The 25951-nt window shown below is 45.4% G+C and overlaps 1 protein-coding gene across 1 annotated transcript in view; it reads left to right on the top strand.

Annotated features, from left to right (window-relative positions):
• CCDC175 (coiled-coil domain containing 175) overlaps nucleotides 1-25951 on the top strand; it is a 182128-nt gene that overhangs the window by 98822 nt on the left and 57355 nt on the right. Inside the window, exons 13-16 of the mRNA XM_069733423.1 lie at nucleotides 9518-9649; nucleotides 10809-10947; nucleotides 11268-11347; nucleotides 22883-23035. Coding sequence (XP_069589524.1) covers nucleotides 9518-9649; nucleotides 10809-10947; nucleotides 11268-11347; nucleotides 22883-23035 — 504 coding nt within the window. The remainder of the gene's footprint in view (nucleotides 1-9517; nucleotides 9650-10808; nucleotides 10948-11267; nucleotides 11348-22882; nucleotides 23036-25951) is intronic.

The raw sequence follows: 25951 nt of genomic DNA, 5'->3' as shown, positions 1-25951 counted from the left end.
GCAGCTAGCACTTCCGAGCACCAACTGGCGGTGTTAGAGCCCAGGGTCAGCAGGAGGAGAGAAGCAGAGTGTAGGCCGAAGCCTGCACAGGTGGCAGCTTTTGGTCTGTTGTGTCTGCGTGGCGTTTGCAGGACACGTTGCCGGCTACACAGCAGGGGAACCGCTGGCGTTGCGGAACCCCACTGACACATCAGCGAGTGTTTTTTCTGTGTAGACAACACTTCCAGGTGACAACTGACAGTGTTGAAACCCAGGGAATCAAAGAGGAGCAAAGTGTAGGCCGAAGCCTGCACTGGAGGCAGGAAAATGTCTGTTATTGTGCCAGCGTGGCTTGTGCTGGACACGTTGCCGGCTACACAGCGGCGGGTGTTTTTCTCTGTGCAGCTAGCACTTCCGGGCAACAACTGGCGGTGTTAGAGCCCAGGGTCTGCAGTAGGAGCAGAGTGTAGGCCGAAGCCTGCACTGGAGCAAGTTGAAAGGGAACCTTTACCCCCCCCCCAGGCGTTTGTTGCTGAAAGAGCCATCTTGTACAGCAGTAATACTGCAAAAGGAAAAGGGTGGCTCTTTAAATTATGCTCCTTGCAAACGCTGAACTACACACTCATATAATGTGTCCCCTCACACCGTTGAACCGTCCCGGAGGTGGGACTTTCCTTTGTAATGTGACGCAGCACAGCCGTCATTCCAACCTCCTTGGTGCCGTGCGCCGCCTCCTCAGCGTTGTTTGATTCTGTCACGGAGCCCGCGCTGTAATGTTATCCCTTGGCCATGCACACTTAGCGGTGCCCGTCTTCTGACATCATTTAGGTGTCAGGCTGGCAGTGCCTGTGTGTCCACGCTGCCCGAGATCCCACCTCGCAGTGTCGTCTAATGTAATCCCACTGCGGGCTTGGGATCCATGGGCATGCGCAGTGCATATCCTCGCCTCTCACTCCCCTCCTTCCCTCTTCTTCAGACTATGCGGCGTCACGGCCGTGGCATGCTATTACGGATAAGCTGACGGCACACAGTCTGAAGAAGGCGAAGGGAGATGAGCGAGAGCCTGAGGGGAAGATATGCACTGCGCATGCCCATGGATCCCAGGCCCGCAGTGTGATTAAATCAGAAGACACTGCGAGGCAGGATCTCGGGCAGCGCAGCCACACAGGCGCAGCCAGCCTGACACCAAATTATGTCAGAAGACAGGCAACGCAAATTGGGCATGGCCAAGGGATAACAGAACAGCGCAGGGTCCGTGACAGCTTAAAACAACGCTGAGGATTCAGCGCCCGGCACCAAGGGGGTAGGAATGACGGCTGTGCTGCGTCACATTACGAAGGAAAGTCCCACCTCCGGGACGGTATAACGGTATCAGTGAACACATTTTATAAGTGTTAAGTTCTGCGTGTGCAAGGAGCTAAACTAAAAGAGCTACCTTTTCCTTGTGCAGCATTACTGCTGCACAAGGTGGCTCTTTCAGTAACAAACGCCGGGGGGGAGGGGGACAGGTTCCTTTACATTTAGGTTGTTGTGTCAGCGTGGCGGTCGCAGGACACATTGCCGGCTACACAGCTGGGGATCAGCTGACGTTACTGAAACCCAATAAACACTGGGTCGTATGTTTTGACTGTGCAGCCTGCACTTCTGAGCCGCAACTGGCGGTGTTGGAGCCCAGGAATTGCAGTTCAGGTGGTAGAAAGATGAACACATTGGGAGACCTGGATGACACCCAATTACTTAATCAGGCAGAGGAGTGGCAAATTCCTGCGAGATCCAGGCCTGTTTCCTTTTCAGAAAAGTAAGCCGGTCAACGTTATCGGAGGATAGTCGCATGCGACGGTCTGTTAGAACACCACCTGCGGCACTAAAGACACGTTCCGATAAGACACTAGCCGCAGGGCAAGCCAGCACCTCCAATGCATACTGGCTTAGCTCTGGCCATGTATCCAGCTTAGAGACCCAAAACTTGAAAGGGGAAGAGCCGTCTGGGAGTACAGTAAGAGGGCAAGACATGTAGTCTTTCACCATCTGACGGAACCGTTGCCTCCTGCTGACTAGAGCCGCCGGTGATGGTGTAGACATTTGGGGCGGGCACACAAAAGTTTTCCACAGTTGGGCCATACTGGTCTTGCCTTGGGCAGAGGCACTGCTTCTGCTCCCTCTTTGTGCAGAGCCTCCTCCACTGCCTCGACGCACTGAGCTGCTTTGTAAAGCACTAGCAGCACTCCTCTCAGTTGGACTGGAGAAGATAATGGAATTCACCAGTGTGTCGTGGTACTCCAACATTTTACGCTCCCGGGTTAACGCTGGGATGAGGTTTTGGACGTTGTCCCGGTAGCGAGGATCGAGGAGGGTGTACACCAAATAATCAGGCATGTTGAGAATGTGGTCGATGCGGCGGTCGTCTCTCAGGCACTGCAACATGAAATCAACCATGTGCTGCAGACTGCCAACTGGCCCAGAAACGCTGTCCCCTGCTTGAGACATGATCTCTGCCCGCTCTTCATCACCCCACCCTCGCTGTACACACTGACCACTGGACAATTGTGTAACTCCCTCCTCTGGACGGAGCTCTTCCTCCTCCATTGACTCCTCCTCATCCTCCTCACAAAGTGTCCCCTGCCTACCCCTTTGTGAGGAACCACGTGGCGCTGACTGTCCAGAAGCTGATGGAAAAGGTGACTCCTCATCCTCCACCTCTTCCGCAACATCATCCCTTTAACGCTTGCAGTGTTTGTTGAAGCAGGCAGATAAGGGGGACAGTCATGCTGACTAGTGCATCATCTGCACTTGCCATCCGCGTGGAATAATCGAAAGGACGCAAAACCTGGCAGACGTCCTTCATAGTGGCCCACTCTGTGGTTGTGAAGTCTGAACGGCGCTGACTGCGACTTCTTTGCGCCTGATGCAGCTGGTACTCCATTACTGCTTGCTGCTGCTCACACAACCGCTCCAACATATGTAACGTGGAATTCCACCTGGTAGGTAGGTCACATATGATGCGATGTTCCGGAAGGCGGAATCGGCGCTGCAGAGCAGCAATGCGGGATCTTGCCAAGCTGGAACGCCGCAAGTGAGCACACTCTAGGCGGGCCTTGTGCAGCAGTGCATCAAGATCCGGATAGTCCCTCAGAAAACTCTGCACAACCAAATTGAGCACATGTGCCAGACATGGGATGTGAGTGAGGTTGCCAAGGGCCAAAGCTGCCACCAGATTTCGGCCATTGTCACACACTACCATGCCTGGCTGGAGATTCGCTGGCACAAGCCACACATCGCTCTCCTGCTTGATGGCATTACAGAGCTCCTGCGCTGTGTGGCTTCGATTCCCCAAAGAAACTAATTTCATGATGGCCTGTTGACGTTTGGCCACGGCTGTGCTCATGTCGGTCGTAACAGGTAAACGTTCACAGGTCCATGTGGAGGTGGACTGTGACGGCTCCTGCAGCGATGATTCTGAGGAACTTGTGTATGAGGAGGAGTCAATTTGTACAGACTGGATTCCTGCAATCCTTGGAGTGGGCAGGACACGTCCTGCGCCACTCGCACGATCTGTACCCAGCTCAACAACATTAACCCAATGGGCACTGAGGGAAAGGTATCGCCCCTGTCCATGTTGACTGGTCCACGCATCGGTGGTGAGGTGGACCTTGCTACTGACGGCGTTCAGTAGCGCGTGTTTTATGTGTCCCTCCACATGCTTGTGCAGGGCAGGGACGGCTTGCCTGCTGAAGTAAAAGCGGCTGGGCACCTTGTACTGTGGGACTGCCAATGCCATCAAGTCATGATAGCTGTCAGTCTCCACCAGCCTGAATGAGAGCATTTCCAGTGACAGAAGTTTGGCAATGCCTGCATTCAGAGCCTGTGCTCGGGGGTGGTTTGCCGAGAATGGCCGCCTTTTCTCCCATGCCTGTACTACCGATGGCTGTAGACTAGGCTGGGAGTGTGAGGATGACTGGGAACGTGGTGCTGTGGGTGGAATTACACTAGGTCTCTGGACAACAGTGCCAGAGGTTCTTCCCTGGCGATCCCGGGAGGAAGCCGAACCAGCTGTGTGTGAGCTGGAGGAAGAGGCAACACGAGCTGAAGAGGTGGTAGCTGCCGCTGTTGGTTAACCTAGGTCTTCAGTGTGTTTTTGTAACTCCACCGCGTGCCTGGTCCGCACATGTTTCCACATATTTGTGGTATTGAGGTTGCTGACACTTTTCCCTCTTTTGACTTTCTGATGACACAGCTTGCATTTGACAAAACAAATGTCATCTGCAACTGTGTCAAAAAAGGACCAGGCACTGCAAGTCTTGGGAGTGCCCTTTTTGGCTTTTGGAAGAGACAGGCTCCTAACGGGTGCCAAAGTGGAGGCTACAGGCTCCGCAGTCTTCCCCCTCCCTCTCCCTCTTTGGCCCGTTCGGGGAATCTCTTCCTCAGAGCTGCTCCCACCACCTTCCTGTTCCTCACGCCACGATGGGTCAAGGACCTTATCATCTCCACTACCCTCTGCCACCAACTGCTCCTCCTGGGTAGTCTCAGCAGCACAGTACGCACCAGAAAGCGGCACCTGAGTTTCATCATCAGATGCGTACTGCGCTGTGGTCACCGGAGGCACTGGCCCACCCGCCTCTTCAGAGTCAGAGAGACAAAGCTGTTGGGCATCACTGCACACTGCCTCTTCTTCCATTTCTCCTATGCTGCTTGGCTGGCCCCCTGTTTCCAAGCCAAGAGATTCAGAGAACAGAAGTAGAGATGGCTCCTGTCCTGGGCTCTCTGACTGCCTGGCCAATTTGGCAGGTGGTGAAGAGACAGATGGCTGGTCTCCAGTGGTCTGTGCCTGAGAGGATGTGGCACTAATTGAAGTCGATGCTGATGCGTTAGCTGCCATCCATCCGACAACCGCTTCAATTTGATCTTCACGCAGCAGCGGTGCACGGCGCTCTCCTACAAAGCTGCGCATGAAGGACTGTTCCCTGCTGAAACTGCGTGATGATAAGTCACCGGTGCCCGCACCAGGCACAGAATCACCACGTCCTCTCCCTGCTCCTCTCCCTGCTCCGCACCCACGCCCACGTGCCTTACTCCCTGCCCTCTTCATCTTGGTTCACAGATAAAGATAAGCAGAAAAGTATTAAGGCCTTAGTGTGCTTATTCCTGAAATGCTCCTCCTAACAGGTGTAAGAAACACTAATTTTCTAAAGTGTGGACTAGACTTTATTATTGATAAAATGTGGCCTACACAAGTGTTAAGTGGGGTTTGGTGAACTTTACTTTTTTTGGGGGGCAGATTGGGCTACAGAGCGAGTTTCACTCACACGGAGACCGTGCAGACAGCCGTAAACGGCGCTGCAAGGCCCAAAAGCACTCCTCTAGGTTATCCTATGTAGTGTTTTTCCATTATTTAGCTGGAGACGGGTGGAAAGCCACTAATAGGAAATTTGAGAAAAAATGTGAAGCAGGCTGCACTATGAGCAAAAAAGGACAAGTTTTTTTACGGTATGAAACAGTGACGAACCCTGAGCTGAAGACAACCGGCTGTGGCTGCACACAGACTACAGGACGAGCTGCACTCACATGGAGACCGTGCAGACAGCCGTAAACGGCGCTGCAAGGCCCAAAAACACTCCTCTAGGTTATCCTATGTAGTGTTTTTCCACAATTTAGCTGGATACGGGTGGAAAGCCACTAATAGGAAATTTGAGTAAAATGTGCAGCAGGCTGCACTACGAGCAAAAAAGGACAATGGATAGAACAGTATGAGGCAGTGTGAACCCCCCTGAGCTGAATACAACCGGCTATGGCTGCACACAGACTACAGAGTGAGCTGCACACACACACAAGAAAGACCTTGCAGAACGCTGTTAAAACAGTGCTGCAAGGCAAGAGCAAGGTGAACACACAGCGGTTGCTAAATTAGCCTGGGAAAAGCGCAATGAAGCAATTCGCTATCTCAACTGGCCCTCAATTAGAACACAGCGTCCTGTCCCTAACTGAAATCACAGCAGAGTGAGCGCAAAACGGCGGCAAACGTTTTTTATAGTGCATCATGACATCATTTCAGCAGCCAATCAGAGCCTTGCCAGTAGTTACATGCCCACCATGCTAAACAGGATGTGCCCACACTTCCATTCATTCCTCATTGGCTGCTGCGTGCAGTTTGATTTCTGGGAACTTCCGATTCCGGTATCCGATATGCGGTAAATATCGGAAATCGGAATTCCGATACCGCAAATATCGGCCGATACCCGATACTTGCGGTATCTGAATGCTCAACACTAGTAATAAATAAACAAACCAGCTTGGTAGCTGGTAAGCAAAATAAATGTTTGTATATGTCTGTGTATATATGTATTTTTTTTTAGAACCGGTATTTCTTTTTTCTATGGTTGTATTTCTATTCTTATCTGATTACCGGTATTTGTCCTTTTCACTTTTCCTGCATACACGTATATTTCTCACATACACTTTTTCCCATGTCTTTATTCCATTATATATTATTCACATATATATATTTTTTACAATCATATACACCCTTATTTATGTTATTTCCATTCATCTTTATTTTTTACTTATCACTTTTAGTTTCCTCGTTTGTTTGTTTTTTTTACCATGTATCTTGTATTTGCAATATATCTACACTCTGCATTATCATTTTTATGCAGGACTGAGTTTCCTTTATAATAATTTTTTTTCCTATATATATCTCTATATTTATTCCACATGACTGCCTCACTTGTTTTGATATAATTAACTGTGCAGACCTGAAGTTCAACAGTGTTTTTTCTCTATTAAATTCCACAGTCATCGACGCCCTCTTCTTTAAAACACATGATTTTGATCCGACTCTGTGTCCTCTGTGAACGTGTGATTGGGGTCCTCCTACTACGTCATTGGGCCATGGGACATTATGATCACATGACCTGATCTATCTATTCTGGGTACTGAAGGGCTGGGCACATGAAGCACATCGGCGGTGAGTTCTTCCGAGGGCATGACCAATGACGTGGTCACAGTGTACACGACGCAAACACATACCCACTGTGAGGCGGACTGCCTCTCCTCTTCCTCCAGATGTGTGATTATTACCTAGACAACGGCGTAAACATTCCTATATGGCAGCATCTGGAGTTCAATTCCCTTATGAACTACACAACCTCCTTTATAATTGGTCGGCTGCACCTTAAATAGCCACCTGACCAGCGTCTAACCACCCCTGGACAAAGCATTTTCATGCGAAACGTACGTCGGGTGTGGGTGACACTCGGACCAGTGGTACCTATTGGGTAATAACTACATAATTTATGTGATCCCTATTTAATAAACAATGTATTTGGCACTGCACTGTGCACTTTATTGGCACAAGTGTTATCTATCTTTGTCTATTTAATTTATTTTGTTTGGCAGCTACCAAGCTGGTTTATTTATTTATTACCCTTTCATATTACCCTTTACTCCATATTTGTGAGCAGTGTAATACTATGTCTATTAATTGACTACTGTATTTCTCATTCATATCCTGTAATTTATAAACTTATTTATACATATGGTGCATTGTGTTGTTTTGATTGCTAGTTCTATACTGTGTTATTTATACCTCTATTGTTGGTAAAATATTTGAAAGGTTTTTGAGGGATGTTATTCTGGATTATCTCAATGAGAATAACTGTTTAACTCCATATCAGCATGGGTTTATGAGAAATCGCTCCTGTCAAACCAATCTAATCAGTTTTTATGAAGAGGTAAGCTATAGGCTGGACCACGGTGAGTCATTGGACGTGGTATATCTCGATTTTTCCAAAGCGTTTGATACCGTGCCGCACAAGAGGTTGGTACACAAAATGAGAATGCTTGGTCTGGGGGAAAATGTGTGTAAATGGGTTAGTAACTGGCTTAGTGATAGAAAGCAGAGGGTGGTTATAAATGGTATAGTCTCTAACTGGGTCGCTGTGACCAGTGGGGTACCGCAGGGGTCAGTATTGGGACCTGTTCTCTTCAACATATTCATTAATGATCTGGTAGAAGGTTTACACAGTAAAATATCGATATTTGCAGATGATACAAAACTATGTAAAGCAGTTAATACAAGAGAAGATAGTATTCTGCTACAGATGGATTTGGATAAGTTGGAAACTTGGGCTGAAAGGTGGCAGATGAGGTTTAACAATGATAAATGTAAGGTTATACACATGGGAAGAAGGAATCAATATCACCATTACACACTGAATGGGAAACCACTGGGTAAATCTGACAGGGAGAAGGACTTGGGGATCCTAGTTAATGATAAACTTACCTGGAGCAGCCAGTGCCAGGCAGCAGCTGCCAAGGCAAACAGGATCATGGGGTGCATTAAAAGAGGTCTGGATACACATGATGAGAGCATTATACTGCCTCTGTACAAATCCCTAGTTAGACCGCACATGGAGTACTGTGTCCAGTTTTGGGCACCGGTGCTCAGGAAGCATATAATGGAACTAGAGAGAGTACAAAGGAGGGCAACAAAATTAATAAAGGGGATGGGAGAACTACAATATCCAGATAGATTAGCGAAATTAGGATTATTTAGTCTAGAAAAAAGACGACTGAGGGGCGATCTAATAACCATGTATAAGTATATAAGGGGACAATACAAATATCTCGCTGAGGATCTGTTTATACCAAGGAAGGTGACGGGCACAAGGGGGCATTCTTTGCGTCTGGAGGAGAGAAGGTTTTTCCACCAACATAGAAGAGGATTCTTTACTGTTAGGGCAGTGAGAATCTGGAATTGCTTGCCTGAAGAGGTGGTGATGGCGAACTCAGTCGAGGGGTTCAAGAGAGGCCTGGATGTCTTCCTGGAGCAGAACAATATTGTATCATACAATTATTAGGTTCTGTAGAAGGACGTAGATCTGGGGATTTATTATGATGGAATATAGGCTGAACTGGATGGACAAATGTCTTTTTTCGGCCTTACTAACTATGTTACTATGTTACTTACAATCTTCCCCACTTTTGTACTTGTTATCTGGTCTGGGCTTTCCACCAACTTTTTCCATAGGTGGTTTTCCCTTGTTTTTAATAAATATATTATGTCTATGCTTTTATAGTTTACTCAATAAAATGTGATTTTTTAATGTGTAGTCTAGTCTATATTTAAAGTATGTTCTTATTTGGGGATTATATTATTTATACTTTAAGACCCTAAACTGTAGGACTCTATTTATAGGTGTATTTACTGGTAAAAATAGAAGAGCAACTTAGTTGCATTGTCTGACAAGGAGAGGATGGAGGCTCTTCATCATACATAATCTTAGAATTTTGCCAACTATAATAGATATTTGTTATATCTGGATGTGTACGAGGTGTAGACAATCCCTGTCCTTTCCTACATCATGATGTGTTGTTAGATTTGATTCCTTTAATGCATTTCACATTTTCAATCAATATTGCATTGTGCTTTTTACTCCATTTCTGTTCAGCGTATCATCTGTTTATTGTTCTTATTTTAATCAGCTGAATTTGGAAGAAGAAAAAAACAAAAAAAAACTCATGTATCTTTGTTCATTTTTAGGGCAGTCGTCTCCAGAGAGAAGTTGAGAAATGGGACGAGGAGATCTGCAGCATAAATGAAGAACAGGCAAAAGCAAGCCAGGAATATTCTAGTCAAGTACAAAGTCTGAAGGATCAAATACATGTTCTAGAGGTGAGCTGAAATATATGAGATTTATACACACAAAGTAGCAAAAACAGAAATCTAAGGCCACTTGTAATTATTTCATTGCAGAAGAGGAAATACAACGGGTGAAATAAATATTGAACACATCATCAATTTTCGAAGTAAATATATTTCCCCAGATGTCAGTAACAACAAATCCAATCCACACAGGCATAGAAGTCAAACCATACATGTCCATAAATTAAGTTATGTGTAATAATGAGAGATGACACAGGGAGAAAGTATTGAACAAGCTTACTGAAATTTATTTAAAGGGGTTGTCCGGTCTAAAAGGAAAAGTCTGCAGTCACTCTGTATGATGTTGACTTTTGATTTCCCTCAGTGCCACGCACTATGCACTGCAAGGATTCTGAGCTGGGAACGGCAGTGATGTACTGTATGCGTTATGCATACTCCAGGGCAGAATCAGCCTAGTGGCAGGGCCTCACTCCATACACTTCAATAGCTAGGTAGACCGAACTCACTAAAAGTCTTCTGCCCAGAAGTATGCATATCGCATACATCACCCTCGTTCCCGGCTCAGAGTCCTTGCAGTGTACAGTGTGTGCACTGAGGGGGATTCAAAAGTCTGCAGTCACAAAGAGTGACTGCAGACTTTTCATTTTGGACTGGACAACCCCTTTAATATTTTATGCAAAAGCCTTTGTTGGTGATCATTGCTTCAAGATGCATAGATGTATAGAGAAACTAGTTACAGGCATTGCTAAGGTGTGATTTTTCTTCCACACAAACACTTATTTTTTCAGTTTGCCAGTGCTGTATGCTGAAAAATAGCCCCGCATCATGATGTTCCCACCTTCTAATTTCACTGTTGGTATGGTGTTTTTCGGGGTGCTATCCAGTGTATTTTGGCCTCCAAACATGTTGTGTATTATGGCATCCAAAGAGTTAAATTTTGGTCTCAACGGACCAGACTATATTGTCCCAGTATTTCACAGGCTTGTTTATATGTTGTTGAGCAAACTTTAAATGCGTTTGAACATGCTTTTTGTTCAGGAATGGAGTCTTGCATGGTAAGTGTGCATACAGCCCATGTGGGTTGCGTGGTGAGAATGCATATAGAGGTTGACTGCTTCACTTATGGTTATCTTTGAAACAAGTATGCGTTTTATGCCTTGTGTTTTAGGAGAAAATAAAGCATGCGACTTTAGACTTGGAAAATCGTCAAAAAAATCTGGCCAAGAACATGCTCATCATGGATGCAGCTGAGGACATATACAACAAGCAGCATGGAAATTATGAAGACCTAAAAAAGAAATCAAGTGGTAAGGCAGCAGACCAGAAAATGTGTGGGTTTATTCGTAAAACGGATTGATAGGTAGGGTTATGTTCGCATCTGCTTTGAAACTTCCAATCCAGATTAAAAAAACAAACAAACAAACAAACAAAATTCCATCATGATCGGACGCTGATTATAGTGGGTCTCGTTTATAGGTGTCATCACCAATGTCATGTTTGTACTTCTGTTCCAATAACGGAACAGAAATACTGAAATAATAGGAATGATGTGAACAAAGATAAATTATTCTGCCAAATACAAATTTTATTCAATTAGGGACTTAAAACATCTTCTTGTATATCACAGCCATGAAAAGCAAACAGAAAGCCTTGGATGGATCCATTAACACAATCTCCAGGGATATTGAAGCCAATTGTAAGATAAAGGTAAAGTAATTGTTCCGATTTCTGGTGCTGTAGATGTGCCATGGGTGTGCAGCAGATCCGCACTAGAACTAGACCCATTATCATTTATTTGGGCACTTTTTTTGCATCTTCTTCTATCGAAGTAAGTGAGATGCTTCAAGAAAATATGGATTTCTACATGAAAATGTTTGCTTTAGATGTGAAAGGAAAACCCCATTCACATTGATTGGCTCTGCATGAAATCCACATCCTTTTTTGGAAACTCCACGTATGTGAACATAACCACTTCACAGCCATAAGGTATACTTGTACATCCTACATCTGGTCTCGGTGAGCTGAGTTTGAACCATGTGTGGCAGATGCCAGCTGTGTTACACAGTCTGCAGCTGCCTGTAACAGTGGTGAGCGGAGCTAACTCAGAATGCTGATGTTTCACCATTTAAATACCGCTGTCAGTGATTGACAGTAACATTTAAATGGTGCTAATGTTGGTGAATACATGTAAAGGTACCGTCACATTTAGCGACGCTGCAGCAATCCAGACAACGATCCCGATCGCTGCAGCGTCGCTGTTTGGTTGCTGGAGAGCTGTCACACAGACAGCTCTCCAGCGACCAACGATGCCGATCCCCTAGTAACCAGGGTAAACATCGGGTTACTAAGCGCAGGGCCGCGCTTAGTAACCCGATGTTTACCCTGGTTACCAGCGTAAACGTAAAAAAAAAAAACACTACATACTTACCTTCCGCTGTCTGTCCTCCGGCGCTCTGCTTTCCTGCACTGACTGTGAGCGCCAGCCGGAAAGCACAGCGGTGACGTCACCACTGTGCTCTGCTTTCCGGCTGGCCGGCGCTCACAGTGCAGAGAAGCAGAGCGCCGGAGGACAGACAGCGAAAGGTAAGTATGTAGTGTTTTTTTTTTTTACGTTTACGCTGGTATCCAGTGTAAACATCGGGTTACTAAGCGCGGCCCTGCGCTTAGTAACCCGATGTTTACCCTGGTTACCAGTGAAGACATCGCTGAATCGGCGTCACACACGCTGATTCAGCGATGTCTGCAGGGAGTCCAGCGACTAAATAAAGTTCTGGACTTTCTGCACCGACCAACGATGGCACAGCAGGATCCTGATCGCTGCTGCCTGTCAAACTCAACGATATCGCTATCCAGGACGCTGCAACGTCACGGATCGCTAGCGATATCGTTGAGTGTGAAGGTACCTTAACCCCTTTCTGCCAATGGACGTACTATTCCGTCCATGTGGGGTGGGCCCTACTTCCCAAGGACGGAATAGTACGTCCAGCGCGATCGGCCGCACTCACGGGGGGAGCGCGGCCGATCGCGGCCGGGTGTTAGCTGCCTATCGCAGCTGACATCCGGCACTATGTGCTAGGAGCGGTCACGGACCGTTCCCGGCACATTAGCCCCCGGCACACCGCGATCAAACATGATCGCGGTGTGCCGGCGGTACAGGGAAGCATCGTGCAGGGAGGGGGCTCCCTGCGGGCTTCCCTGAGCCCCCCGCAGCAACGCGATGTGATCGCGTTGCTGCGAGGGTCTCCTCACCTCCCTCCCTGCTCCAGACCCGGATCCAAGATGGCCGCGGCATCCGGGTCCTGCAGGGAGGGAGGTGGCTTCACAGAGCCTGCTTAGAGCAGGCACTGTGAAGCCTGCAGTGCTGCAAGTCAGATCGGTGATCTGACAGAGTGCTGTGCAAACTGTCAGATCAGCGATCTGTGATGTCCCCCCCGGGACAAAGTAAAAAAGTAAAAAAAAAAATTTCCACACGTGTAAAAAAAAAAAAATAAAAAAAAAAAATTCCTAAATAATGAAAAAAAATAAATAAATATTATTCCCATAAATTCATTACTTTATCTAAATTAAAAAAATAAAAGTACACATATTTAGTATCGCCGCGTCCGTAACGACCCCACCTATAAAACTATATCACTAGTTAACCCCTTCAGTAAACACCGTAAGAAAAAAAAAATGAGGCAAAAAACAACGCTTTATTATCATACCGCCGAACAAAAAGTGGAATAACACGCGATCAAAAAGACAGATATAAATAACCATGTTACCTCTGAAAGCGTCATCTTGTCCCACAAAAAACGAGCTGCCATACAGCATTATCAGCAAAAAAATAAAAAAGTTATAGTCCTCAGAATAAAGCGATGCAAAAATAATTATTTTTTCTATAAAATAGTTTTTATTGTATAAAAGCGCCAAAACATAAAAAAATGATATAAATGAGGTGTCGCTGTAATCGTACTGACCCGAAGAATAAAACTGCTTTATCAATTTTACCAAACGCGGAACGGTATAAACACCTCCCCCAAAAGAAATTCATGAATAGCTGGTTTTTGGTCATTCTGCCTCACAAAAATCGGAATAAAAAGCGATCAAAAAATGTCACGTGCCCGAAAATGTTACCAATAAAAACATCAACTCGTCCCGCAAAAAACAAGACCTCACATGACTCTGTGGACCAAAATATGGAAAAATTATAGCTCTCAAAATGTGGTAACGCAAAAAATATTTTTTGCAATAAAAAGCGTCTTTCAGTGTGTGACGGCTGCCAATCATAAAAATCCGCTAAATAACCCGCTATAAAAGTAAATCAAACCCCCCTTCATCACCCCCTTAGTTAGGGAAAAATTAAAAAATTTAAAAAATGTATTTATTTCCATTCTCCCATTAGGGTTAGTGTTATGACCTGGTGGTCAGGACAATAATGGACCTGGTGGTTAAGAGCACACGGAATGACCTGATAGTTACTGATAATAAAGGACGAGCTCTGGGACGTGGGAACTCTGCTGACCGCAATCCCTAAACCTATCAAACACACTAGAAATAGCCGTGGATTGCGCCTAACGCTTCCTATGCAACTCGGCACAGCCTAAGAAACTAGCTAGCCCTGAAGATAGAAAAATAAAGCCTACCTTGCCTCAGAGAAATTCCCCAAAGGAAAAGGCGGCCCTCCACATATAATGACTGTGAGTAAAGATGAAAATACAAACACAGAGATGAAATAGATTAAGCAAAGTGAGGCCCGACTTACTGAACAGACCGAGGATAGGAAAGGTTACTTTGCGGTCAGCACAAAAACCTACAAAAAGACCACGCAGAGGGCGCAAAAAGACCCTCCGCACCGACTCACGGTGCGGAGGCGCTCCCTCTGCGTCCCAGAGCTTCCAGCAAGCAAGACAACAAATTAAATAGCAAGCTGGACAGAAAAATAGCAAACCAAAGAAATACAAGCTGGAACTTAGCTTCTGATGGGAAGACAGGTCACAAGAACGATCCAGGAGTGAACTAGACCAATACTGGAACATTGACAGGTGGCATGGAGCAAAGATCTAAGTGGAGTTAAATAGAGCAGCAGCTAACGAATTAACCTCGTCACCTGTGGAAGGAAACTCAGAAACACCCACCAGAGGAAGTCCATGGACAGAACCAGCCGAAGTACCATTCATGACCACAGGAGGGAGCCCGACAACAGAATTCACAACAGTACTCCCCCCCTTGAGGAGGGGTCACTGAACCCTCACCAGAGCCCCCAGGCCGACCAGGATGAGCCAAATGAAAGGCACGAACTAGATCGGCAGCATGAACATCAGAGGCAAAAATCCAGGAATTATCTTCCTGACCATAACCCTTCCACTTGACCAGGTACTGGAGTTTCCGTCTCGAAACACGAGAATCCAAAATCTTCTCCACCACATACTCCAACTCCCCCTCAACTAACACCGAAGCAGGAGGATCAACGGATGGAACCACAGGCGCCACGTATCTCCGCAATAACGACCTATGGAACACATTATGGATGGCAAAAGAAGCAGGAAGGGCCAAACGAAATGACACAGGATTGATAACCTCAGAAATCTTATACGGACCAATGAAACGAGGCTTAAACTTAGGAGAGGAAACCTTCATAGGAACATAACGAGACGACAACCAAACCAAATCCCCAACACGAAGTCGGGGACCCACACAGCGCCGGCGGTTAGCGAAACGTTGAGCCTTCTCCTGGGACAATGTCAAATTGGCCACCACATGAGTCCAAATCTGCTGCAACCTATCCACCACAGTATCTACACCAGGACAATCTGAAGACTCAACCTGCCCTGAAGAGAAACGAGGATGGAAACCAGAATTGCAGAAAAACGGCGAAACCAAAGTAGCCGAGCTGGCCCGATTATTAAGGGCGAACTCAGTCAACGGCAAAAAGGACACCCAATCATCCTGATCAGCAGAAACAAAGCATCTCAGATATGTTTCCAAAGTTTGATTAGTTCGTTCGGTTTGGCCATTTGTCTGAGGATGGAAAGCCGAGGAAAAAGACAAATCAATGCCCATCCTAGCACAAAAGGATCGCCAAAACCTTGAAACAAACTGGGAACCTCTGTCAGAAACGATGTTCTCCGGGATACCATGTAAACGAACCACATGCTGGAAAAATAATGGCACCAAATCAGAAGAGGAAGGCAATTTAGACAAAGGTACCAAATGGACCATCTTAGAAAAGCGATCACAAACCACCCAAATGACCGACATCTTTTGAGAGACGGGGAGATCCGAAATAAAATCCATAGAAATATGCGTCCAGGGCCTCTTCGGGACCGGCAAGGGCAAAAGCAACCCACTGGCACGAGAACAGCAGGGCTTAGCCTGAGCACAAGTCCCACAGGACTGCACAAAAGAACGCACATCCCGCGACAAAGACGGCCACCAGAAGGATCTAGCCACCAAATCTCTGGTACCAAAGATTCCAGGATGCCCAGCCAACACAGAACAATGAATCTCAGAGATAACTCTACTAGTCCATCTATCAGGGACAAACAGTTTCTCCGCTGGGCAACGGTCAGGTCTATCAGCCTGAAATTTTTGCAGCACCCGCCGCAAATCAGGGGAGATGGCAGACAAAATTACCCACTCTTTGAGAATGCCCGCCGGCTCAGGAACACCCGGAGAGTCAGGCACAAAACTCCTTGACAGGGCATCAGCCTTCACATTCTTAGAGCCCGGAAGGTACGAAACCACAAAATCAAAACGGGAGAAAAATAACGACCATCGAGCCTGTCTCGGATTCAACCGTTTGGCAGACTCAAGATAAGTCAAATTCTTGTGATCTGTCAAGACCACCCCGCGATGCTTGGCTCCTTCCAGCCAATGACGCCACTCCTCGAATGCCCACTTCATGGCCAACAATTCACGATTACCAACATCATAGTTACGCTCAGCAGGCGAAAACTTTCTAGAAAAGAAAGCACATGGCTTCATCACCGAGCCATCAGAACTTCTTTGCGACAAAACAGCCCCTGCTCCAATCTCAGAAGCATCAACCTCAACCTGAAACGGAAGCGAAACATCTGGCTGGCACAACACAGGGGCAGAAGAAAAACGACGCTTCAACTCCTGAAAAGCCTCTACAGCCGCAGAAGACCAATTGTCCACATCAGCACCCTTCTTGGTCAAATCAGTCAATGGTTTAGCAACAGTAGAAAAATTAGCGATGAAGCGCCGATAAAAATTAGCAAAGCCCAGGAACTTTTGCAGGCTCTTCACAGATGTCGGCTGAGTCCAATCGTAAATGGCCTGGACTTTAACAGGGTCCATCTCGATAGTAGAAGGGGAAAAAATGAACCCCAAAAATGAAACCTTCTGAACTCCAAAGAGACACTTTGACCCCTTCACAAACAAGGAATTTGCACGAAGGACCTGGAACACCATTCTGACCTGCTTCACATGAGACTCCCAATCATCCGAAAAGACCAAAATATCATCCAAATACACAATCAGGAATTTATCCAGGTACTCTCGGAAGATGTCATGCATAAAGGACTGAAATACTGATGGAGCATTGGAAAGCCCGAATGGCATAACCAGGTACTCAAAATGGCCCTCGGGCGTATTAAATGCTGTTTTCCATTCATCGCCTTGTTTAATACGCACAAGATTATACGCCCCTCGAAGATCTATCTTGGTGAACCAACTAGCCCCTTTAATACGAGCAAACAAATCAGACAGCAACGGCAAAGGATACTGAAATTTGACTGTAATTTTATTAAGAAGGCGGTAATCAATACAAGGTCTCAAAGAACCATCCTTCTTGGCCACAAAAAAGAACCCTGCTCCTAACGGTGATGACGACGGGCGAATATGGCCTTTCTCCAAGGATTCCTTTATATAACTCCGCACGCATAGCGGCATGTTCTGGCACAGATAAATTGAACAATCGGCCCTTAAGAAACTTACTACCAGGAATCAAATTAATTGCACAATCGCAATCCCTATGAGGAGGTAGGGCACTGGCTTTGGGCTCATCAAATACATCCCGATAATCCGACAAAAACTCTGGAACTTCAGAAGGAGTGGAAGACGAAATAGACAAAAATGGAACATCACCATGTACCCCCTGGCAACCCCAGCTGGACACAGACATAGATTTCCAGTCCAATACTGGATTGTGAACCTGTAGCCATGGCAACCCCAAAACGACCACATCATGCAGATTATGCAACACCAGAAAGCGGATATCCTCCTGATGTGCAGGAGCCATGCACATGGTCAATTGGGTCCAATACTGAGGCTTATTCTTGGCCAAAGGCGTAGCATCAATTCCTCTCAATGGAATAGGATACTGCAAGGGCTCCAAGAAAAAACCACAGCGCCTAGCATACTCCAAGTCCATCAAATTCAGGGCAGCGCCTGAATCCACAAATGCCATAACAGAATAGGATGACAAAGAGCAAATCAGAGTAACAGACAATAGAAATTTCGACTGTACCGTACCAATGGTGGCAGACCTAGCGAACCGCTTAGTGCGCTTATGACAATCGGAGATAGCATGAGTGGAATCACCACAGTAAAAACATAGCCCATTCCGACGTCTGTGTTCCTGCCGTTCAGCTCTGGTCAAAGTCCTATCACATTGCATAGGCTCAGGCCCATGCTCAGATAGTACCGCCAAATGGTGCACAGCTTTACGCTCCCGCAAGCGTCGATCGATCTGAATGGCCAAGGACATAGACTCATTCAGACCAGCAGGCATGGGAAACCCCACCATGACATCCTTAAGGGCTTCAGAGAGACCCTTTCTGAAGATTGCTGCCAGGGCACATTCATTCCACTGAGTGAGCACAGACCACTTTCTAAACTTTTGACAATATATCTCCGCTTCATCCTGACCCTGACACAGAGCCAGCAAGATTTTCTCTGCCTGATCCACTGAATTAGGTTCGTCATAAAGCAATCCAAGCGCCAGGAAAAAACGCATCAACATCACGCAATGCCGGATCTCTTGGCGCAAGGGAAAATGCCCAGTCTTGAGGGTCACTACGTAACAAAGAAATAATGATCTTTACTTGTTGAACAGGGTCACCTGAGGAGCGAGGTTTCAAGGTAAGAAACAATTTACAATTATTTTTGAAATTCAAGAACTTGGATCTATCACCAAAAAACAAATCAGGAATAGGAATCCTAGGCTCTGACATCGGATTCTGAACCACAAAATCTTGAATGTTTTGTATCCTTGTAGTGAGATTATCCATCCAAGAGGACAGACCTTGAATGTCCATGTTTACACCAGTGTCCTGAACCACCTAGAGGTAAAGGGGAAAATTGAGACAAAACACACTGCAAAGAAAAAAAAATGGTCTCAGAACTTCTCTTATCCCTCTATTGAGATGCATTAGTACTTTGGGCCACCTGTACTGTTATGACCTGGTGGTCAGGACAATAATGGACCTGGTGGTTAAGAGCACACGGAATGACCTGATAGTTACTGATAATAAAGGACGAGCTCTGGGACGTGGGAACTCTGCTGACCGCAATCCCTAAACCTATCAAACACACTACAAATAGCCGTGGATTGCGCCTAACGCTCCCTATGCAACTCGGCACAGCCTAAGAAACTAGCTAGCCCTGAACATAGAAAAATAAAGCCTACCTTGCCTCAGAGAAATTCCCCAAAGGAAAAGGCAGCCCCCCACATATAATGACTGTGAGTAAAGATGAAAATACAAACACAGAGATGAAATAGATTAAGCAAAGTGAGGCCCGACTTACTGAACAGACCGAGGATAGGAAAGGTTACTTTGCGGTCAGCACAAAAACCTACAAAAAGACCACGCAGAGGGCGCAAAAAGACCCTCCGCACCGACTCATGGTGCGGAGGCGCTCCCTCTGCGTCCCAGAGCTTCCAGCAAGCAAGACAACAAATTAAAAAGCAAGCTGGACAGAAAAATAGCAAACCAAAGAAATACAAGCTGGAACTTAGCTTCTGATGGGAAGACAGGTCACAAGAACGATCCAGGAGTGAACTAGACTAATACTGGAAAATTGACAGGTGGCATGGAGCAAAGATCTAAGTGGAGTTAAATAGAGCAGCAGCTAACGAATTAACCTCGTCACCTGTGGAAGGAATCTCAGAAACACCCACCAGAGGAAGTCCATGGACAGAACCAGCCGAAGTACCATTCATGACCACAGGAGGGAGCCCGACAACAGAATTCACAACAGGTTAGGGCTAGGGTTAGGGTTAGGGCTAGGGTTAGGGCTAGGGTTAGGGCTAGGGCTAGGGTTAGGGCTAGGGTTAGGGTTAGGGCTAGGGCCAGGGTTAGGACTAGGGTTAGGGTTGGGGCTAGGGTTAGGGTTAGGGCTATGGTTAGGTCTAGGGTTAGGGTTGGGGCTAGGGTTAGGGCTAGGGTTAGGGTTAGGGCTAGGGTTAGGGCTAGGGTTAGGGTTAGGACTAGGGTTAGGGTTGGGGCTAGGGTTAGGGCTAGGGTTAGGGCTAGGGTTGGGGCGAGGGTTAAGGCTACAGTTAGCGTTGGGGCTAAAGTTAGGGTTAGGGTTGGGGCTAAAGTTAGGATTAGGGTTTGGATTACATTTACGGTTGGGAATAGGGTTGGGATTAGGGTTAGGGGTGTGTCTGGGTTAGAGGTGTGGTTAGGATTACCGTTGGGATTAGGGTTAGGGGTGTGTTTGGATTAGGGTTTCAGTTATAATTGGCGGGTTTCCACTGTTTAGGCACATCAGGGGCTCTCCAAACGCGACATGGTGTCCGATCGTAATTCCAGCCAATTGTGCGTTGAAAAAGTAAAACAGTGCTCCTTCCCTTCCGAGCTCTCCCGTGTGCCCAAACAGAGATTTACCCCAACATATCGGGTATCAGCGTACTCAGGACAAATTGGACAACAACTTTTGGGGTCCAATTTCTACTGTTACCCTTGGGAAAATATAAAACTGGGGGCTAAAAAATAATTTTGGTGGGAAAAAGAAGGATTTTTTATTATCACAGCTCTGCGTTATAAACTGTAGTGAAACACTTGGGGGTTCAAAGTTCTCACAACACATCTAGATAAGTTCCTTGGGGGGTCTACTTTCCAATATGGGGTCATTTGTGGGGGGTTTCTACTGTTTAGGTACATATAGGGCTCTGCAAAGGCAATGTGACGCCTGCAGACCAATCCATCTAAGTCTGCATTCCAAATGATGCTCCTTCCATTCCAAGCTCTGCCATGCGCTCAAACAGTGGTTCCCCCCCACATATCGGGTATCAGCGTACTCAGGACAAATTGGACAACAATATTTATGGTCCAATTTCTCCTGTTACCCTTGGACAAATACAAAACTGGGGGCTAAAAAATAATTTTTGTGGAAAATTTTTTTTTTTTATTTGCGCGGCTCTGCGTTATAAACTGTAGTGAAACACTTGGGGGTTCAAAGCTCTCACATCACATCTGGATGAGTTCCTTAGGGGGTCTACTTTCCAAAATGGTGTCACTTGTGGGGGGTTTCTACTGTTTAGGTACATTAGGGGCTCTGCAAACGCAATGTGACGCCTGCAGACCATTCCTTCTAAGTCTGCATTCCAAATGGCGCTCCTTCCCTTCCGAGCCCTCCCATGTGCCCAAATGGTGGTTCCCCCGCACATATGGGGTATCAGCGCACTCAGGACAAATTGGACAACAACTTTTGGGGTCCAATTTCTCCTGTTACCCTCGGGAAAATACAAAACTGGGGGCTAAAAAATAATTTTTGTGGGAAAAAATTTTTGTTTTATTTTTACGGCTCTGCATTATAAACTTCTGTGAAGCCCTTGGTGGGTCAAAGTGCTCACCACACATCTAGATAAGTTCCTTAGGGGGTCTACTTTCCAAAATAGTGTCACTTGTGGGGGGTTTCAATGTTTAGGCACATCAGTGGCTCTCCAAACGCAACATGGTGTCCCATCTCAATTCCTGTCAATTTTGCATTGAAAAGTCAAACGGCGCTCCTTCCCTTCCGAGCTCTCCCATGCGCCCAAACAGTGGTTTACTCCCACATATGGGGTATCAGCGTACTCAGGACAAATTGTACAACAACTTTTGGGGTCCAATTTCTTCTCTTACCCTTGGGAAAATAAAAAATTGGGGTCGAAAAGATAATTTTTGTGAAGAAAACGATTTTTTATTTTTACGGTTCTGCATTATAAACTTCTGTGAAGCACTTGGTGGGTCAGAGTGCTCACCACACCTCTAGATAAGTTCCTTAGGGGGTGTACTTTCCAAAATGGTGTCACTTGTGGGGGGTTTCAATGTTTAGGCACATCAGTGGCTCTCCAAACGCAACATGGCATCCCATCTCAATTTCAGTCAATATTGCGTTGAAAAGTCAAATGGCGCTCTTTCGCTTCCGAGCTCTGTCTTGCGCCCAAACAGTGGTTTACCCCCACATGTCGGGTGTCGGCGTACTCAGGACAAATTATACAACAACGTTTGGTGTCCATTTTCTCCTGTTACCCTTGGTAAAATAAAACAAATTGGAGCTGAAGTAAATTTTTTGTGAAAAAAAGTTAAATGTTCATTTTTATTTAAACATTCCAAAAATTTCTGTAAAACACCTGAAGGGTTAATAAACTTCTTGAATGTGGTTTTGAGCACCTTGAGGGGTGCAATTTTTAGAATGGTGTCACACTTTGGTATTTTCTATCATATAGACCCCTCAAAATGACTTCAAATGAGATGTGGTCCCTAAAAATAAATGGTGTTGTAAAAATGAGAAATTGCTGGTCAACTTTTAACCCTTATAACTCCCTAACAAAAAAAAAATTTGGTTCCAAAATTGTGCTGATGTAAAGTAGACATGTGGGAAATGTTACGTATTAAGTATTTTGTGTGACATATCTCTGTGATTTAATTGCATAAAAATTCAAAGTTGGAATATTGCGAAATTTTCAAAATTTTCGCCAAATTTCCATTTTTTTCACAAATAAACGCAGGTAATATCAAAGAAATTTTACCACTATCATGAAGTACAATATGTCTCAAGAAAACAGTGTCAGAATCTCTGGGATCCGTTGAAGCGTTCCAGAGTTATAACCTCATAAAGGGACAGTGGTCAGAATTGTAAAAATTGGCCCGGTCCATAATGTGCAAACCACCCTTGGGGGTAAAGGGGTTAATGACTCCTATAGACCCCTGCAATGTGATCATGAGGTGTTGACAGGTTTTCACCACAGCTGGGGGCCTTCTGATAATAGAGACAAATGGATTAACATTTCTGTTCCTTCATCAGGACACAAAGAAGGCTTCTTTAAAAGCTATTAGAAAATCTGCTTTTGAAAAACTTCAGGTTGATCTTGAAACTTTAAAGCTGATTGACAAAGAAATTTATGAAACAAACAGAAGACTGGAGCTGGTCATCATGGAGAACTGCAGGCTGAAATTGGTGAGTAAACTAAATGGGCTGCCTAAGATTTTTTGTATTTTTCCTTAAGCTTCCCTTCAGCATTGCAGGCTTAGATGTAATATACTTATATTAAAAATTATGTTCCTGTCTAATGTTATACAATGTGTTTCAAATTATTATGCAAATTGGATTTAAGTGTCATAAAGATTTAATTATTTTGTTTTTCAAATAAACTCGTGAATGGTATTGTGTGTCAGGGCTCAATGGATCACTGAAATCAATCTTAAACACATGTGATAATTAGTTTTCCAGGTGATTCTAATTAAAGGAAAACTACTTAAAAATGATGTTCCACAATATTAAGCAGGCCACAGTTTTCAAGTAACATGGGAAAGAAAAAGGATCTCTCTGCTGCCAAAAAGCATCAAATAGTGCAATGCCTTGGTCAAGGGATGAAAACATTAGATATTTCCTGAAAACGTAAGCGTGATCATCGTACTGTTAAGAGATTTGTGTCTGAATCTGAGTACAGACGTGTTCGTGCTGATAAAGGCATAATGAGGAAGGTTTCTGCCTGGCAAGTTCATCGGATTAAGAGAGCAGCTGCTAAAAAGCCATTACAAACCAGCAAACAGATATTTGAAGCTGCTGATGCCTCGAGTCCCTCGAACCTCAAGGTGTAGGATCCTTCAAAGGCTTGCTGTAGTTCATAAACTTTCTATTCGGCCACCCCTAAACAGTGTTCACAAGCAGAGACGGTTGCAGTGGGCCCAGACATACATGAAGACTAATTTTCAAACAGTTTTGTTTACTGATGAGTGTCGGGCAATCCTGGATGGTCCAGATGGATGGAGTAGTGGATGGTTGGTGGATGGCCACCATGTTCCAACAAGGCTGCGACGTCAGCAAGGAGGTGGAGGAGTCATGTTTTGGGCCGGAATCATGGGGAAACAGCTGGTAGGGCCCTTTAACCCCTTCATGACCTTGGGATTTTCCTTTTTTCCGTGTTCGTTTTTCGCTCCCCTCCTTCCCAGAGCCATAACTTTTTTATTTTTCCATCAATATGGCAATGTGAAGGCTTATTTTTTGCGAAACAAGTTGTACTTTTGAACGACATCATTGGTTTTAGCATGTCGTGTACTAGAAAACGGGAAAAAAATTCCAAGTGCGGTGAAATTGCAAAAAAGTGCAATTCCACGCTTGTTTTTTGTTTGGCTTTTTTGCTAGTTTCAAGAAATGCTAAAACTGACCTGCCATTATGATTCTCCAGGTCATTACGAGTTCATAGACACCAAACATGACTAGGTTATGTTTTATCTAAGTGGTGAAAAAAAATTCCAAACTTTGCTAAAAAAAAAAAAAAGAATTGCGCCATTTTCCCATACCCGTAGCGTCTCCATTTTTCATGATCTGGGGTCGGTTGAGGGCTTATTTTTTGTGTGCCGAGCTGGCGTTTTTAATGATACCATTTCGGTGCAGATATGTTCTTTTGATTGCCCGTTATTGCATTTTAATGCAATGTCGCGGCGACCAAAAAACTTAATTCTGGCGTTTCAAATTTTTTTCTCGCTACGCTATTTAGCGATCAGGTTAATCCTTTTTTTTTAATAATAATGCGGGCGATTCTGAACGCGGCAATACCAAATCTGTGTAGGTTTGATTTTTTTTTTTATTGATTTATTTTGGGGCGAAAGGGGGGTGATTTAAACTTTTATATTTTTTTATTTTTTTCACATTTTTTAAAACTTTTTTTTTAACTTTTGCCATGCTTCAATAGCCTCCTATGGAGGCTAAAAGCTGGCACAACTCAATCGCCTCTGCTATATAGCAGCTATCATTAGATCGCTGCTATGCAGCAGAAATGCAGGTGTGCTATGAGTGCCGACCACAGGGTGGCGCTCACAGCTAGCCGGGACCATTAACCATAGAGGTCTCAAGGACCTCTATGGTTACTATATAGAAGCATCGCTGACCCCCGATCATGTGATGGGGGTCAGCAATGCGCTCATTTCCGGCTGCCCGGCCGGAAGCGCCGGTTAAATGCCGCTGTCTGCGTTTGACAGCGGCATTTAATTAGTTAATAGTGTCGGGTGAATCGCAATTTCACCCGCCGCTATTGCGGGCACATGTCAGCTGTTTTGAACAGCTGACATGTCCCAGCTTTGATGCGGGCTCACTGCCGGAGCCCGCATCAAAGCGGGGGTTCTGACCTCGGACGTACTATCCCGTCCGAGGTCAGAAAGGGGTTAAGGTTCTTGAAGGTGCGAAAATGACCTCTGAAAAGTATTTAGAGTTTCTGACTGACAACTTTCTTCCATGGTCTAAAAAGCAGAAACGTACCTTCAGGAGCAAAATCATCATCATGCATGACAATGCACCATCTCATGCTGCAAAGAATACCTCTGAGTCATTGGCTGCTATGGGCATAAAAGGAGATGAACTCAACGTGTGGCCACCATCTTCCCCTGACCTCAACGCTATAGAAAACCTCTGGAGTATCATCAAGCAAAAGATCTATGAGGGTGGGAGGCAGTTCACATCATAACAGCGGCTCTGGGAGGCGATTCTGACTTCATGCAAAGAAATACAAGCAGAAACTCTCCAAAAACTCACAAGTTCAATGGATGCAAGAATTGTGAAGGTGATATCAAAGAAGGGGTCCTATGTTAATATGTAGTTACATAGTTACATAGTTGTTAAGGTTGAAAGAAGACTTTAAGTCCATCTAGTTCAACCCATAGCCTAACCTAACATGCCCTAACATGTTGATCCAGAGGAAGGCAAAAAAAGCCCCATGTGGCAAAGAGTAAGCTCCACATTGGGGAAAAAATTCCTTTCCGACTCCAGTCCACATACGGCAATCAGACTAATTCTCTGGATCAACGCCCTACCGAGGAATCTAGTGTATATATCCTGTAACATTATACTTTTCCAGAAAGGCATCCTGTCCCCTCT

The sequence above is a fragment of the Ranitomeya imitator genome, chromosome 1 (genome assembly GCF_032444005.1).
Source record: "Ranitomeya imitator isolate aRanImi1 chromosome 1, aRanImi1.pri, whole genome shotgun sequence".
Lineage (NCBI taxonomy): Eukaryota > Metazoa > Chordata > Amphibia > Anura > Dendrobatidae > Ranitomeya > Ranitomeya imitator.
This window is presented reverse-complemented; position numbering and strand designations above follow the sequence as displayed.